Source organism: Strix aluco, chromosome 5 (assembly GCF_031877795.1).
Source record: "Strix aluco isolate bStrAlu1 chromosome 5, bStrAlu1.hap1, whole genome shotgun sequence".
Classification (NCBI taxonomy): domain Eukaryota; kingdom Metazoa; phylum Chordata; class Aves; order Strigiformes; family Strigidae; genus Strix; species Strix aluco.
Genome location: NC_133935.1, coordinates 25,686,156 through 25,702,435, shown reverse-complemented (window position 1 = coordinate 25,702,435; position 16,280 = coordinate 25,686,156). Strand labels below are relative to the sequence as shown.

Genomic DNA, 16,280 nt, shown 5'->3' with positions numbered 1-16,280 from the left:
ACAGCAGCGCATCGAAACAACGTTTTACTGACCTGATTTAACCACATCCTCTGATAATCTGCACCATGACATGAAAAAAACCTGTCCAAATGTTACTAGAATTGTATTGTTATATGAACAGAAATAAGCACATACTATCTCAACTGTATTCAAAAATATGTATTAATGTTACAAATATTTACAAGTGACATTTTTTCCTGTAAGACTGCTTTAAGCCAGGAAAATTCACAAATAGTAAAGGGAGAATCTAATAAATTAATTGAAAGCCACAATACTGATCACTGACTACAAAAGACTCAAAGTTACGGTTTTGGTTTTAGTTTTTTTAGGGAAATCAAGAAGAATCCAAAAATAGTGGTTTGACTCTAGATGGTTATATAAATCTTGTGAAAGAATTAATATGCTCCTTCAATAACAACATCTGCACCATTTTCAGACTAATTCAGTTGAAAAAGAAACTATGTTGAGGAAAGTCTGTATAATTTTAAGTTATTTATTTACTATTTCTGTGTTAGCTACAGTATTTCTTGTTATATTTAGAATTTATTCCTAGAATAAAACAGAAAAATGAAAATGCATTTTACAATGACAAAAATTGAAATTCTCAAATATCATTTATACAAATAGGTATCTACCAATTCTTAGAAAGTGCCTATTTTTCTCATTTTGCTCCACAATATAGCCCAAAATTCATTTTCTGTGAAGAAACAGAAAAGTATATTCTAATAAAGCTAGAGAACACATAATTTTGGCCCCATGTCTGTAAAAAAAAATTTTAAATGCAAGAAATCACATGTGAGTTCAATACAAAAAAAAATCTACAGACTAAAAAAAAAAATCAATCCAACAAGCTGTTCTAGAAAATCTGGACAAGATGTCACCAAAAAAATTCATCATTTGCAAAACGATTCATATCTGTAAGATATAAGCTGCTCTGTCAAAGCGTAGGAATTCAGTGCATGACAAAATTCTGTATTCATTCAGGGAAGGACAGTTATCCCACAGGAGCCATGTGACACCTAGCCACTATCGTGTCTGTTTCTTCACACACTTTGGCCTCCATGAAAATATGTGAAACAGGCTGCCCATCGCTCCCCTTTAGTGTTAAAACAAATGGCACGTGCTTATGGTAGTAAGCACTATGTTTAAATGTCTATATTCAAAATACGCATGTGTATCAAATATCTTCAAATGCTTTCCTTTCATTACCCAAATTTAAAAAAAAAAAAACAAAACAGAAAAACTATGCTTAATGACATATAATTGATGCAAAAATTTGTCTAAACCATTAATACCAGAGATAAAAAGATCCACTTTATATATTAATGCTATATGTTTCTAATACAACCTATTAAGTGCCATATTCTTGAGTAATTTGCTGCAACTGGGATACAACTCTTGCAAAAGCTGTCCCTCAAAAGAAATCATCCTATATAGTGTTCACTTACAGACAGCACTATATTACACAAATATTTTAAAAAGTCAGAAACTCAAGCAACAGAAAATCACACTAATCTCTCTGAAAACATAGAGACTATAAAAGATACTATAGAATTTTAACATTTTTCACTAACAGACAGCGTTAGCCTCATGCTGGAACCAAGACAATCTATTGTACCTTCTCTAGTTAGTAAATCTGTGACGAGATCAAAGTGCTTTATTCAGTTATAGCATTACTTTTCTTAGGTTCTCTGCACTGCTCCTCTAATAATACATTACAAATAATACAAAATAGTAGTGAAGATTTTGTTGCTCTTTTTTTTTTGTTGCCCTTATGGTTGCATACTGGAGAAGTGACTATTTTTCTCAAAACATTCTCTTCCGACTGTTATGGTGATCTAATTCAAATCCTTGCTCCCACAACTGTATGCTTTATTTTCACTTTTGACTACAAAAATCACACTTCTGAAAATGGCAAGGAATCACAAACTGCATCCTTTGAAAATTACAATACCTTATTTTACAACTGTAGTGTGTGCAAATCATCATTTCAATGAAATTTAATAGTTACAAATATTCTTAAACTGTGTAAGTACAGTAGGTTCTGCAGAAAGTAACAAGGACAATCAGTAATCTACCACTGGAAACAAAAACAATAAATAAAAGTTTAAGTATTAAAACTAAGAAAAAAATATTCCTGTACATTGTACAGTACCTTTTGGTTAAAGATTCTTAGCAAAAATATAGTAATGTCTTTTAAGCATTCCAGTTACAGATGGTTTGATATTAAAATTTCAAGGTTTATCCATCATGAAAAAAATATTGCATTTTTCCATAGGTGCAGCAGAAACTGTCTCTCTCTGAACAAGGCTTCAGTCTTTAAAAATATATAGACAGTAAGTATGAATTCAAATGAAGCAGTAAAAAATTATAATACAGTACTGAGGATGTATGGTTGTTGTGCATTACGGATTTTACATTCCTTTTTATTTTGAGAAAGCAAGACTAAAGAGCCCACTGTATATCACTGAGCTCAGCTGGATCCCCAAGTTCTCCATCAGCCTCCAAGTAATTCATAAGAGCTGTCATAGCAGTGTCATCATTTTCACATATTGCATCGAAGTCCAGCTGAGAATTACCACCTATAAAATTATTAAAATATTAAGGTAAGCAGTACAAAGCATGAAGAGTATGGTAACTTTCAAAACATATTTGTGCTTAAAGCATCTTACTTTGAAGTCAAGGCAAACATTTACATGTAAATGTTAAAAAAAGTTAATCAAGTCATAGAAATAATGGCTGTCTACAGACAGTTATAAGGACATGCATAACTTGATTTAAGAAGACGACTTAAGTCTTGCCAATCCATTGCACTGCTTCCAACTGCTAGCTAGTAAGACTTGTGCCCATGCAGTGAAGTTCATATTACTGAAGTGGAAAACTGCTTTCTACTTTACGTTACTTTAGTGGGAAACAGGGTCATGTACCTGAAATCTCATCTGATGTACTATGCAGATGCACTCCAGAAACTTTCTAGTTACTGTGTGTTAGCTCTAGAAATCAGTGCTATACCCTTGCCTTTAACAACAGTAAGGTAAAATGCTCTAGCTCAAGTATCAATAAAAAACGTTTCCTTGCCTACCTTGGATAAAATGTTGGGGGTTTTTTTTGTTTGGGTTTTTTTTTTCCAAACCCTTACCTGAGGATTAGCTTTTTTTGTGGGTTGGTTGGGTTTTTTTAATATAACAGGCTCATAGCTAAACTGGAAGAAAGACATAGGTTATAAATAAATAAACAAAGCTCTAGTAACTGAAAGAAAAGAGGGAGATGGAAAAATTTCTAAGAGCTGAAATACAGGATAAGCATAAACATTGCTTTTAGAGCACTTTGCCTTTTATGTTAAAAATAATACAATGGCATTCTCCTCTTACAGGGCCAGGGAATCCTATATCCAGATTAATTGCTGCCTCAGTGCATGCTTGAATGAGGGAAATTAAAAAAAAAAAAAATTCTTTCTGAAACATTTTGACTAGCCCTTTATATTGACTATTCATATCTTGCAGTTAAGAAAGAGATAAAGTGTTAAAAGGAAAATAGTTCTGAAATTACAGCCAGTTCCCTTATATTACACCAAAATACTTTTCCTTACCCATCTCTCTTTTCTGGAGGGAGAACTAGTAAGTACTTAATTAAAACTGCGGCATGCAAGAATGCAATGGTAAACTTCTGTTACAAGATGTTATTGTTGTCATGAGATTTTTAATCACTGATCAAATTTTGCTGTTTCCCTTCCAGTGGTAACCACATCTGTTTTAAGAGTCATCTTCAGACATACAAATCTTTTTACAACCACGTTTAAATTGTAAAGTGGTGCACTCAAAAATTACGCCATTTGTCAGAAATTTCTTCCCCTGCAACCCCCAAAATATTCACAAGAGAAGTAAATCTTACTGAGGAGAGGTTCATTAGTGGAAAAGGGAATAGCACCCTGGTTTTGTTCTGAAGTCTCTAGAACTTCTGCTTCTGAAGGACATAACTGAATCAACTCTTTATCTGGCACCTGAAAGAACAGAAGTAATAAAAGGGACAGAATTAAATCCTAAATTTAGTCACAATTATCACATTACAGAAACATTATAAATCACTGTCTAAGTATTAAGAACAAAATAGAGTAAATGAAAAATATGCATCAACAGGCAGATCTACTGCATTTAAAAGTAATTTTTTTTAGAAGGTCATGTAGCACTGGACTTGGCTTAAATAAAAGGTGTTACACATCTGTCAAAGGTATTTCACAGTGATGGCATCTGCTTTATTGAGGGTCTAATTCAATATTCAGCAAATAAATCTAGCACAACAAATTGTACTGGTATATACTTTCCATGTCTAGTACCAAAACCAACAAATTCCCAGTGACATCATGTTTGTCAATGTTGACACATTCTAGCTAAAAGATTAAAAAAAGACCCTCATACCTCCCACATTCTATATGCATTAACCTATATGAATTATAATCTTGTATCTTTTCTATTATTTTGTGTCTTGATACCATCATGATAAAAATCTAAGTAGTTTTAAATTACTTTTTGCACTTCAGAGAAATAAGGCTAGCAACAGAAATGGAATTCATCCTAACCAAACATACCAGAAAAAAAAAAAATCCTCTTCCCCCCCCGCCATTTTCATGTAACACATACATGCAATTTATCAGGATAGATTTCCTGGGTTGCCTGACTTCTATTAATTTCCTAGTAGAATACACAAACTTGAAATGCTTTACAAAAGCATTTTAGGAACAAACGGGATACCAAAGCACAGAATAAAGAAAAACCTTCAATGAATACAATGAAGGTCTCCTTATGAAATACTGCATGATTTAGGGAGTTCAATGTAAGTCAGCCAACTCCTAGGGGGAAAGACCTGTGGTAAGGCAGGGGAGAACTGATCATAAAAAAGGGAGGAAGCCAAAACAATCCCTAATCCACAATATTACTGTTATGAGATTAAAACTGCAATGGGAAGATAAACTGTCTTTAAATGGAAAGAAATTTACATTCAAAGAAATGCTGATGGAGAAGTAAATGTTTGTTTGTACAGTGCACAACATACAATATACTTAGGTAAAAACCATGTTAATTTTTTCCATAGCTATGGTCAATAACTATGATAGTTATAGTTTGTGGTGTTACCAGCACTACCAGATTAGTAAAACAGCATATTCTATCAATTTTAAGACTACTGAAATACTTTCAAAGTAAAAATTTTAAACATTTCAAAACATACAGCATAGATTTTTAAAAGGATCTTCAAGAACATTACAAGTACAAGTGAGAGAAAACAAGAACTGATATTTTATTTAGGTTGTCAGACTGAACAGGTGGAAACACTTTTACTCTCTGATGGTTATTTAGCAAAATTTTTAATGCAATTCCAAATCCAGAAGAGTCCTCATCACATGACTCACACTCATATTTAGCATATTTGTAGAGCTTCAGCAGAGATCCTAATAACTGAGTGGAGACTGCAGTCCCCTCAGCTTCAGGAATAGCCCCTTAAGACTTGAACTGATGCACCTGCAAATGAAGTTGGAACTTCTGCTGCTGTCACATCTCTCAGAAGGCTTTCATAACTGCCATGTAGTTGGCAGTACCTTACACCTTCTCTCACAAAAACACAAGTCAGGGTAATTTGGTTCAAACATGGGCTTTGAGCTATCTGGCATTAACCTTTTACTTTTAGATTTTCACAGGCAGTGACATACTCACATTGCTGCAGTTTACAGTTAAAGAAGGTGACTTTCTCAAGAGATGTGATGGACTTAACTCCCCAGATGGTGAAGAATGCAACCTAAAATTGTATACATTTAGTTGATTTACTAAGTCACATTGATCATAAACTGAAAAATAGCCTATCTGTTGCACAACCCACCAGACCTCCCCAGTGTCGAAGCATGAGCCAGCTAATTTGAGACAATGTTGTGTTAAATTCTCTGGAAGATTTTAAATTCTCCTGCTCCAAGTTTTCATAACACAAAAAGCAGAAGAGATCAATAAAGGCCATGGGTCATAATTACTTGAGCACACTTTGATTTTTCTGCTGAACCATCAGTACTGTCAGATTAAAGAGTAACAGGTTTCAGAATTATGCACACTGGGACAAATAGCTATATTTCAAATACAAACAGAATATAGACAATATAACAAAGTTCTGCTAAACTGTGAAGGAAAAACAGAACATCCTTCTAATGCTCTATTGTTATTTTGTTATACCTGTCTTTCCATATTTTCATAAAATTCCAACTAAAAATAAAGATCACTTGTTTGTTACCAGAATTCTGTGAGATACTGCTCATCCTCCCTCACCAAACATGCCAGATATGAAACTAACAGTGAAAATGTCGTACCAGGGCCCTTTCGACAGCTTGCTCCCATCTCCCCCTGCTCTTCCTGACTCCAAAAAGGACAAGGCTATAGAAGAATTGGGGTGCTCTGGGATGCTTCCTCAGATCCGAAATCTGTCACTTCCTCAGATCCGAAATGTGATAAGGGATTGGAGGAAAGATAGAAAACAGGTGAATAAGCAGCCTAACTTAAGTAAGTTGAGTTATTTGTGTGGAATATTTGTTAGTTCCCTATATTCCAATATCCAATGTGCCATTTGGTAAGCAGTACTGCCATCTCTACAAGCCAGGACAGAAATTCCAGATTGAATAGATTTATAGCATTGCTGTAACTGAAATGATCATTCATCAAATGCTAATCCAAGTCAAACATGCTTGTAGATAGAGCTGTAGGCATAGTCCTGAAATTTTTTTAAAAAAACTTGGTGATGCCTGATGCACAGCTTGAGAACCATCTGTGTCTTACTGATATTAAAAATATGCAGAGCAGATTCAGGTAGTAAATGCACTCATCCTATTGGATTGTGTTTGCAGTCACAAAGCTATCTGATGAAAAACAGCTGGTGTTAGCCTTTGTTGATCACTTATGTCTAATTTTCATTGCCTTGGTGTGTGCAAGATAGTAACTTGATTTCATACAAAAGAAAAATGAAGAAATAGCATGAAGTTCTACTCTTTGGCTAGAAAGAAATAAAGCATTGTTCTCAGCAATGATTCAGGAAAAGTGAACTACATCTGCGTGCAAGCAATGACATTCAGACATCTCCAGAAACATTCAGTTCTTACTGTGAGGCCTTCAATGGCCGACTGTATTTGTGAATGCCTCTAGTTTTTCCCCCCCAAGATACAGGTCTGTAGGATGAATATTATGCCAGACATCCCAGTTACACAGTGCAACTGCTCCCATTCATAGCTGGCTTCTTTTCAGAACTGCCCTTCCTTTGGACACAGTTTAGTTTATTCTGCATGACTTCAGTCTTAATCTTTTCTTTCACCTGCATAGCAACTTCTTGGGCTACAAGTTTCAGCACAAGTTTATTTCTCAATTTCCAGTTTCCATGGACAACTAAGATCGAGCCTGGATAGCTCAGCTGGGAGAGCATCAGACTTTTAATCTGAGGGTCCAGGGTTCATGCCCCTGTTCAGGCGAAGGCTTTATCCTTGGCTGGTCACGAGTGGTGTCCCCCAGGGCTCAGTTTTGGGGCCACTCCTGTTTAACATCTTTATTGATGATCTCGACGAGGGGATCGAGTGCACCCTCAGTAAGTTTGCAGATGACACCAAGTTGGGTGGGAGTATTGATCGGCTCGAGGGTAGGGAGGCTCTGCAGAGAGACCTGGACAGGCTGGAGCGATGGGCTAAGGCCAACTGTATGAGCTTCAATAAGGCCAAATGCTGGGTGCTGCACTTCAGCCACAACAACCCCCAGCAGCGCTACAGGCTTGGGGAGGAGTGGCTGGAGAGCTGCCAGTCAGAGAGGGACCTGGGGGTGTTGATTGACAGCAGGCTAAACATGAGCCAGCAGTGTGCCCAGGTGGCCAAGAAGGCCAATGGCATCCTGGCTTGTATCAGAAATAGCGTGGCCAGCAGGGACAGGGAAGTGATCTTGCCCCTGTACTTGGCACTGGTAAGGCCGCACCTTGAATACTGTGTTCAGTTTTGGGCCCCTCACTACAAAAAGGACATTGAATTACTTGAGCTTGTCCAAAGAAGGGCAACGAAGCTGGTGAAGGGTCTGGAGCACATGTCGTACAAGGAGCGGCTGAGGGAACTGGCGTTGTTTAGTTTGGAGAAGAGGAGGCTGAGGGGAGAACTCATCGCCCTCTACAACTACCTGAAAGGAGGTTGCAGAGAGTTGGGGATGAGTCTCTTTGACCAAGTAGCAAGCGATAAGACAAGAGGGAATAGCCTCAAGTTGCGCCAGGGAAGGTATAGACTAGATATTAGGAAGTATTTCTTTACAGAACGGGTAGTCAGGCATTGGAATGGGCTGCCCAGGGAGGTGGTGGAGTCCCCATCCCTGGAGGTGTTTAAGAGTAGGGTTGACATAGCGCTTAGGGATATGGTGTAGTTGGGAACTGTCAGTGCTAGGTTAAAGGTTGGACTAGATGATCTTCAAGGTCCTTTCCAACCTAGATGATTCTGTGATTCTGTGATCACTGAAACAAACAGACCTGCACAAGACTAAACCGGCTTGGATCACTGTGGCTGATGAAGCTGGCAAGCGGAACATCTTGCCTTTGGCAATCTCATGACATTCAGTCTGTTAGTTGAGAAATAAGATGACTGTTCCCAAAGAAAGCAATGTAATGTTTTTTCATTCACTAGCCAGTGTTCAAGATGTGAACATAACCAGGAAAAATACTAAGTTCAATGAATGACTTGAAGAGTAAGACTACCTGATGCAGCTTCTTGAGGCGTGTGCTCATCACTGTCAGCACTTCCACAAATATTTGTCCTGGAAAGTAATTCTTGGAATCCAGAACTTGCAGTTTTTTATTTCTCCTAGCAGCCTCACTTTTTAAGTTAGAAGCAAGTCTGAACCATCACTGTGATCTTTCTGAAAAGATGTTTGGTAAATCAGAGCTAAACATCCTGCTGCCTTAACCTGCTGCTCCATAAAGAGTAAAGCCATGCTCTACTTATATGATGAAATCAAGACATCTATAAAACGAATCTCTGACAGATAGGGAGGTATGCATCATGAGCTTCAAGCTTATGATAGGCAGACAGACAAACAGAAAGAAAATTATGCCAGTGTTAATACTATGGAAGCTGAAGTTTTTGATAAATAAGATCAATTTCTGTAAGGTCTGTAATGGACTAGAAAAATCCACTCTTCTTTTGGGATCGGGAAGGATATGAAATAATAAATATTCCCCTGAAATATCCCTAAAGAGGCCTCAATCATACCTGCCTCAAATGTACAGCTGAATTCCATTTAAACAGACTGAAAAAAAAAAAAAAAATCCCACTCTTACAAAAAGAAATCACCCCAAATTGGGGAGATTAATTCAGTACCATATCTTCTCTAAATTCCACAATTCTGCTTGTTGTAATGGATTCTTCTGTTTCTTAAGATTAAAACAGATAGACTTTGCTCTCTTGTGACCTGTTGAACTGTCACAGAAGAAGAGTAATGGGTTGGTTTCATCTTCATACAAAGCTCACAAAATCTCCCTCTGTTGCTTAGGAAGATACTGCTCCTGAAACTATTGCCTCTGTAGCAATATGAAGTGAAAGAGCGTTGCTTGTGGTTCTTAAAACCACAAATATTAGAACTTTCAAGGGGTAGCTTTGAAGAAAACTTTCCCAAGAATGAATTAATTCTTTCATCATCCAGCAGATTTATTATTCATCTACTTAATAAACTGGTTTCCTTAAGTTGATGACACTTACACTCACATGGGTAAGCATTTTCAGAAAAAGTCAGGTGATCTGAAGCAAGAACATCACATTGAGCTGACTGAAGTGTCTAGAACAAGAGTCAAATGAAGCTCTTGTGTGATGCCTGGATATTAACCATCAGATGTGAGAACTTTTGCCAACTTATTTCAGTCTGCAGAAAGATATAAAAATTGACTCTCCTTCCCTCTACTGGTGGTAGTGATGAGAGGCCATTAACAATGGTATTACCAAAATCTAACATCCCATCTTCACTGTTGAGGATATCAATCCTTTTTTTGTTGCCAGTGCTTTTCCTCCTCCTTGCTGGATAACCCCAGCAACCTGCCAACATGCTGTGAGATTAATTTAAATTTTTTTTTTTTTAAGTAGCAATCTTTTCATCCCGTTACAACTAAAGTGTTTATTCTTTTCTTCCTTTCATTGAAAATTAATGATTCCCTGTGCAACTTAACTATTCTAGTAAAGGAATGTGACTTCATTGTTGGAAGGTGATTCCAAAACACTGAAAACAGAGTAAGAAACATCTACCATTGTCACTTATCACAATCTTTGGCTCTGCCTATGGTTTTTACTGTTTCAGAAAATACAGTACTGTCTTCTGATGAAGAGACAGCTGAGAAGACAATCACATTGCAAAGAGATAATGTGTAATCCTGGACTTCAGCACTGGATGTTGTTTACTTCGACTCTAGTAAAGCTCTTCTCACTGTTTCCCTTAACATCCTCACAGACAAGCTGATGAGTTAGACTACTACTGAAACAGCAGAAGCTCACTATGCTATGGCATATATCGATATGTGTTGATGAGAACAAGAGGCTGGAGTACCATCCTGCAGAAAGAGATCTGGGGGGGTTTGGTTGATGGTAAACTCAATGTGAGTCCACAATGCGCCCTGGTGGCCAAGAGGGACAACGGTACCCTGGGGTGCATTAAGCACAGTATAGCTAGCCAGCTGAAAGAACTGATTGTCCCACCAGGCTCAGCATTGGTGCAGCCTCACCTTGAGTACTGTGTGCAGTTTTGGGCTCCACAATATAAGAAGAATATAAAAATATAAGAATGTGTCCAATGGAGGGCAACGAAGATGCTGAAAGGACTAGAGGGCATGACTCATGAGGAACAGCTGAGGATACTAGGTTTGTTCAGCACAGAGAAGAGGAGAATGAGAGATGACCTCAGTGCTGTCTACAACTTCCTTATGAAGGACAGCAGAGAGGGAGGTGCTGATGTTTTCTCTCTGGTGTCCAGTGATAGGACGTGGGGAATGGATTAAAGCTGTATCAGGGAAAGATATTAGGAAAAAGATCTTCACTGAGAGGATGGTCAAGCGCTGGAACAAGCTCCCCAGGGAAGTGGTCATGATCCTAAGCCTGTCAGTGTTCAAGAAGTGTTTGGACAACACTCTTAGATATATGGTTTAACTTTTAGGTTGCCCTATGTAGAGTCAGGAGTTGGACTTGATGATCCTCATGGGTCCCTTCCAACTTGGGATATTCTATGGTATGAAACTATTCCTTATACCTTTACCATTTTTGCCAAAACTGGTATACTTCTTCCTGGAAGATTTAGTATTACTACTCTTTCAGGTCCAGTTGCAAAAGTGCCAGTGGAAAGAACTACAGGGGACCTTAGAACACACTGCTCTGCAGACATAAAAAAATTCTTGGCATTCTGTTACTTGGAACTGGAAATGTAAGATCTAAAGTCTGAGGGATGGCTTCATTATGCAAAGCTAACATTTAGATAACTTGTCCTGTGCTGATGAGATGATAGTACCATTATGCTAAATTTGACCTTAACAAAAATGGTTGGACCTTCTGATGAAGCCTTAACTCCTGAAAGAGTTGTGATTGAAAACAGACTTTTTCTGTGCATGTGCACCCTGAAGTCCTGGAATTAGGGGGCTCAGAGACTTTTTTTTGAAATGTTCTTAGACAACAAATGCTGATACAGTGCAAAGTGACATAGAGTAATAATCTTTCACTCTATAAGCAACTCAGGCACCACTGTGGGTGCACAACACAAAAAATACATAAGGATATCTTCACATTAAAACTACCTTTCTTCCTTTTGAATTCCTTGGCTATGCTGTGTATCTGATAAAACTAGTTATTTTTAAAAGCGTCAATCTTTAATTAACAATTTGAATCTTGTATGGATTTCCATTTGGAATGAGAGTGAGAGTTTTTTCTAATCTGTTACTGGGTACTGGGAGGGAATTGTGCTATCACTTTAGTCTACATTCAGGATAATCATGAAATGGACAATACAGGCTATGAAACCACTCCACTGGGGACTGTTTCAAGGAAAGTCTTCCTAGCAGAGTGACACTATCAGAACAATATAAACACTACTCAGAGACATCTGATTTTCCATTCCCGAATGGTTTATCTACTCATTTCAACATCGCGTAAAGAAGCTGCATCACACTATCACTTTTGAAGTCATAGGTAAGTAATACTTTCATTAACAAAGGAAATTGCATGCCCAAAACAAAAGTATTTCTCACCACCAGTGATATATTCTGCCGTGCATAAGACTAACATTAGGTTATAATTGGTATCTCATAACGCCACTGCTCAACCTAGAAATATTTTATACACATAATAAAATAAAAATGAAATTTGAACCACCTCCACATAATCACATAATACTCTTCTCTATCTTTACTTAAAAGCCCAGTGTATGATGTTAAGTGTTTATTACCTTTGCAATTCTAATATTTCATTTGCAATTTCGGTTCCTATACTTCCAGCACCAAGAACTGTTCCAGAGGACATTCCAGGTACACTTACTAAAGACTGCTTTACAGCATCTAAAGTTAAAAAAAACCAAAATAAAACCTTAAGTTTGTAGCAGTTTCATTAAACAGCAAGGAACAATCACCTCAAGGATTAATTTTAAAGCAGTTTTTGTTCTGTTAAATTCCTTAAAACACTAACTCATGGGGGAGGGTGTTGTTAAGTCTCATTTGAAATATAGAGGTAAGTGAAAATTTGAATTTGTGAAAATTACTGATCTCCAGTAGTGAAAGTAGGTTTAATCATCACCACCTCCAGTCTCTCACAGACAATGAAAAACACGTGAGAAAAAAAAAAACCTTGAATTTTTCACAAACTGAAATCAGTTATTAAAAAGAACAATTTCAAAAGCAAAAATAAAAAAAATTGTAGAAAGATGATAAAACAGCATGTAGAAATCAGCATCTATGCACAGCATAAAAATATTAACAAAATATATATCAATATCATCCTATATTCTATAGGTAAACACAGATAGTACAATTGCATTTCTTCAGAAAGCCAGGCAAAATATGAAGATTCTGTGACAGAAGCATAATATCCTATCAACCAAAATCCTAGCTATATTAGAAGTTGCTAGAAGAAAAAGAAACACTATAAGCCCTTCTGATCAGAGTTATGTGAATGATATGAATTAGGATGATGTGAGTAACCAGAAATTGTCACCAGAATTAGTTTTAGAACAAATTAATCCTTCCTTGCACAACAACCTAGAACAGAAAAATTCCTGGATTGAATAAACCTGAAATTGTAGTAATTGATCAGGAGATGCACCTTTGGTAACTGTAAGAAGTGACACTTGCCTTCTGCAGGCTGGGAATCGTAGAGGACCTCTTCTTCAGCTGACTCGTTATGACCTCTGAGATTTAAATAAATAAAGACAACAAAATCAGCAAAATTTTCAAAGGCAAAACTCAGCATATTTATGTTTGATTTCAATAATACTTTACACAGAGTAAAAACTGACATCCTCAAACTAGTAAAAAGATGAGATATACCTCACATTTTTCAGTGTTCCATCCTTTATACTGTTTCTGAAGCACTGGGTGAAATATTAATTTCCACTTATTCTCCAAATAAAGAAGAAAGGCCAATACAGTCTGTGTTCCATGACAAAAGAACAAGGCTGCCATTTTTACTACTAGGACCAGTTAAGCAAAAAAAACTGCTACAAGGACAGGACAGTGGCTACCATCTGCCAGCAGCTGCTGCCTACCTTCCCTCCTCTAGACAGCTGCAGATGCCCAGATCTCCAGGGCAGGCAAAAGTTGCCAGTGGCGGTTGGGTAGCATAGACTATCTTAACTGATCTTCTCTGTCTTCTTGGAGAAAAAGGACATGGGCAAAATAGGTGGGTGATGTTGACTTAAGACATGAACCACCTACAGAATAGGTAAAAGGCCCCCTTGACAACTTAATGGAAATAAAATCCCCCGTCGCCCTCTCAAAAACCCAGTCATTGGCAAAGATCCTCAGTAGCATTGGAAATCTAAATTATAGCTCCACTGCAAGTCACAGAGAATGAAAAAAAAAAGAATTAAAAATAAAAAAGAACAAAACACACACATTTACTGTCTCACAGGCTCCTCCCTTGCAATCAATTTGGAGAGTATCTTTCTGTCCTGCCTTACATTTCTACAATCTATCAATTATGCTTCTCCACATTTTGACAGATGGTAGGTAGGGTAACACTTAAAATTAGGTCAACTGACACATGCAGTCATGTAAAGCTCAGAAGGAAAAGTTGAACTAACTTCACATTTCCATTTATTCATATCTACTTTTCTTAAAAGATCCTTCCTTTCTTCCTTTAATAAGAAACTCTTTCACCTATTTTTTTCTCCTGGGGAACAGCGTAGTTTTCAGAGTCAAATCTACGACTTAAGCCCGAAATAAAAATAACTGGTAAATGAAAAAAAAATGTTCTTCCAGGTTACTCAATCATTTTTTGTGCAGTGTTGATGTTTTCCAGTCTTGTTCTGCTTGTTAAACAGGCTGCTTTCTGTTAATGCTAACTGTAATTAAGACAAAAAATAACATGGGGATTCATATGAATTACTTACAATACCACAGTGTTGTTTGATACAATGTACTCCAGTTCTTTGGTCCATGGATTCATGAAACTAAACCACTGACTCTTTAAAGTAATAAAAGTCCCATCTTTTGCTCTAAATTTGTAGGAATTTGTAAATACTTTTTCTTTATTCTGCAACACTAGATAAGAAAGGAAAGTTGTAATCACCACATTTATACTTAGAAAGGTAAAGTTAAAAAAATGATCTGTTTTATAGCATCATAAAACCAAAATGTTTTTCATGGCCAGAAATACAAACTAAATGCCAGAACAACTGACCGGACGGGAGCTCTACTAAAATCAAACTATAATTTTAGCAATGTCCTTAATCTTAAATTAAAGCCCAAGTACTAAGTTTCTGCAAACCACTAGTACAGAGACTTCTGGCTTGGTGAACTTTCATAATCAGTGTCTTTAATTATATGTTTAGGCACATTTGCTACTCAGGATTCCTTCCTCATTCTTACAAAGAATTGAAGCAAAGGGTTGAAAGAAGCATTAACATTATTCCCTTTCAATTAAAGCACTGCACTAAGATTCAAGACAACAGAGATTTCTCCCTGCTTTAATTACAAGCTTTCTGCGGGCATGTCTTAATGCAGCTGTAGAAACTATTGTTTAGTTTTATTAATTCTCAGCTTCTCATTTTTGGTTTGTAGTGTTTTCACACAGCAGTTACATGGAGTTGTAAGCAGTCTGAGAGGACCAGTTATTTTGTACCTTCTTTATGTTTTTCAGCTAGATGATTGTGATCATCTTGATGGCAGTACTCGTAACAAGAAGTTCCTAGAAGCTCTTGTGGCAGATACCCTAAAATTGCTGTTGCACTGTTAGAGATAAAAACATGAACTACAGTGGATTCCAAAAATTGCAAAGCTTGTTTTCTTCAGTATCAAATAAAGCAGAGAATTAATATTTAAAGGAACAGATGCTTGTATTCATGTTTGGAAAAAAGATACAGCATTAGTATAGCTCTAAGCCAACAGGAAATATTATTCACTGCAAATTAGCTATTTGCAATGAATGGCAATTCAAAGACAAAATAACAGTGTTCATACAGCAAACCACATGTACACACAAAATACTTATAATCATTAGGTCTTCCCATTAGCCAGTCAGGGTACTGGTCACACATAAGGCATCATCAAAAAATTTAGTAGTTGAATTTTGCTCTGTCAGTTTAAGGAATAGGTTTAAACTGGCTTTTATATGAAAGAGAAGATGACTGAAAGCAGTAAAAAGCTTCCAGTGACACTAATGAGTAGCTCAGTCTCTACAACAAATAAAAATCTGTTTTAGAAAGTTCAGAAAATAGCAACTTAGCTTTCACTTCTAATGAAATAATTTGGTGCCTCATTTAGATATAATGTATTTGTTCCAAATTGTTAAGATTTTATGCAGTAGTAATTTGGGGTTAATTTTGTTACTTAAGTCATATGCATAGCTATGAAGGTCTAATTTGAGATTTTTATTTATGAATAAATAAGTATGAGTGCATTTTATGACATTTTTATCCTGCTAGCTCACCTTTTCCTATAGGACAATAAACTTTTATGCATTACATTTTATGTTTGACAAAAAAACCGAAAGCCCAAGTACTCAGATTCAGAATGAGCTGCTTCTTGTGTACAGCACCCAGAAATTCTATCCTGCTTGA

General features: G+C 36.6%; 1 protein-coding gene and 1 non-coding gene across 10 annotated transcripts in view; one reads left to right on the top strand and one right to left on the bottom strand.

The window, feature by feature from the left end:
• Positions 1-468: 468 nt before the first annotated feature.
• BMAL2 (basic helix-loop-helix ARNT like 2) overlaps positions 469-16,280 on the bottom strand; it is a 40,160-nt gene continuing 24,348 nt past the window's right edge. For 3 of the 9 annotated variants that reach the window (XM_074826476.1, XM_074826477.1, XM_074826479.1), the window contains 7 exons: positions 15,344-15,450; positions 14,613-14,763; positions 13,354-13,409; positions 12,456-12,564; positions 5,706-5,787; positions 3,892-4,000; positions 469-2,582 (listed from right to left, as the gene is read on the bottom strand). In XM_074826476.1, the coding sequence (XP_074682577.1) occupies positions 2,446-2,582; positions 3,892-4,000; positions 5,706-5,787; positions 12,456-12,564; positions 13,354-13,409; positions 14,613-14,763; positions 15,344-15,450 (751 nt within the window). In that variant the 3' untranslated portion in view covers positions 469-2,445. Of the gene's footprint in view, positions 2,583-3,139; positions 3,203-3,891; positions 4,001-5,705; positions 5,788-6,343; positions 6,465-12,455; positions 12,565-13,324; positions 13,410-14,612; positions 14,764-15,343; positions 15,451-16,280 lie in introns of those variants that run through there. The other 6 variants (XR_012623505.1, XR_012623508.1, XR_012623509.1 and 3 more) reach the window with 6 other exon arrangements.
• Positions 7,417-7,489, top strand: TRNAK-UUU (transfer RNA lysine (anticodon UUU)). The gene has a single exon. It is a non-coding gene; the product is annotated as a tRNA-Lys (tRNA).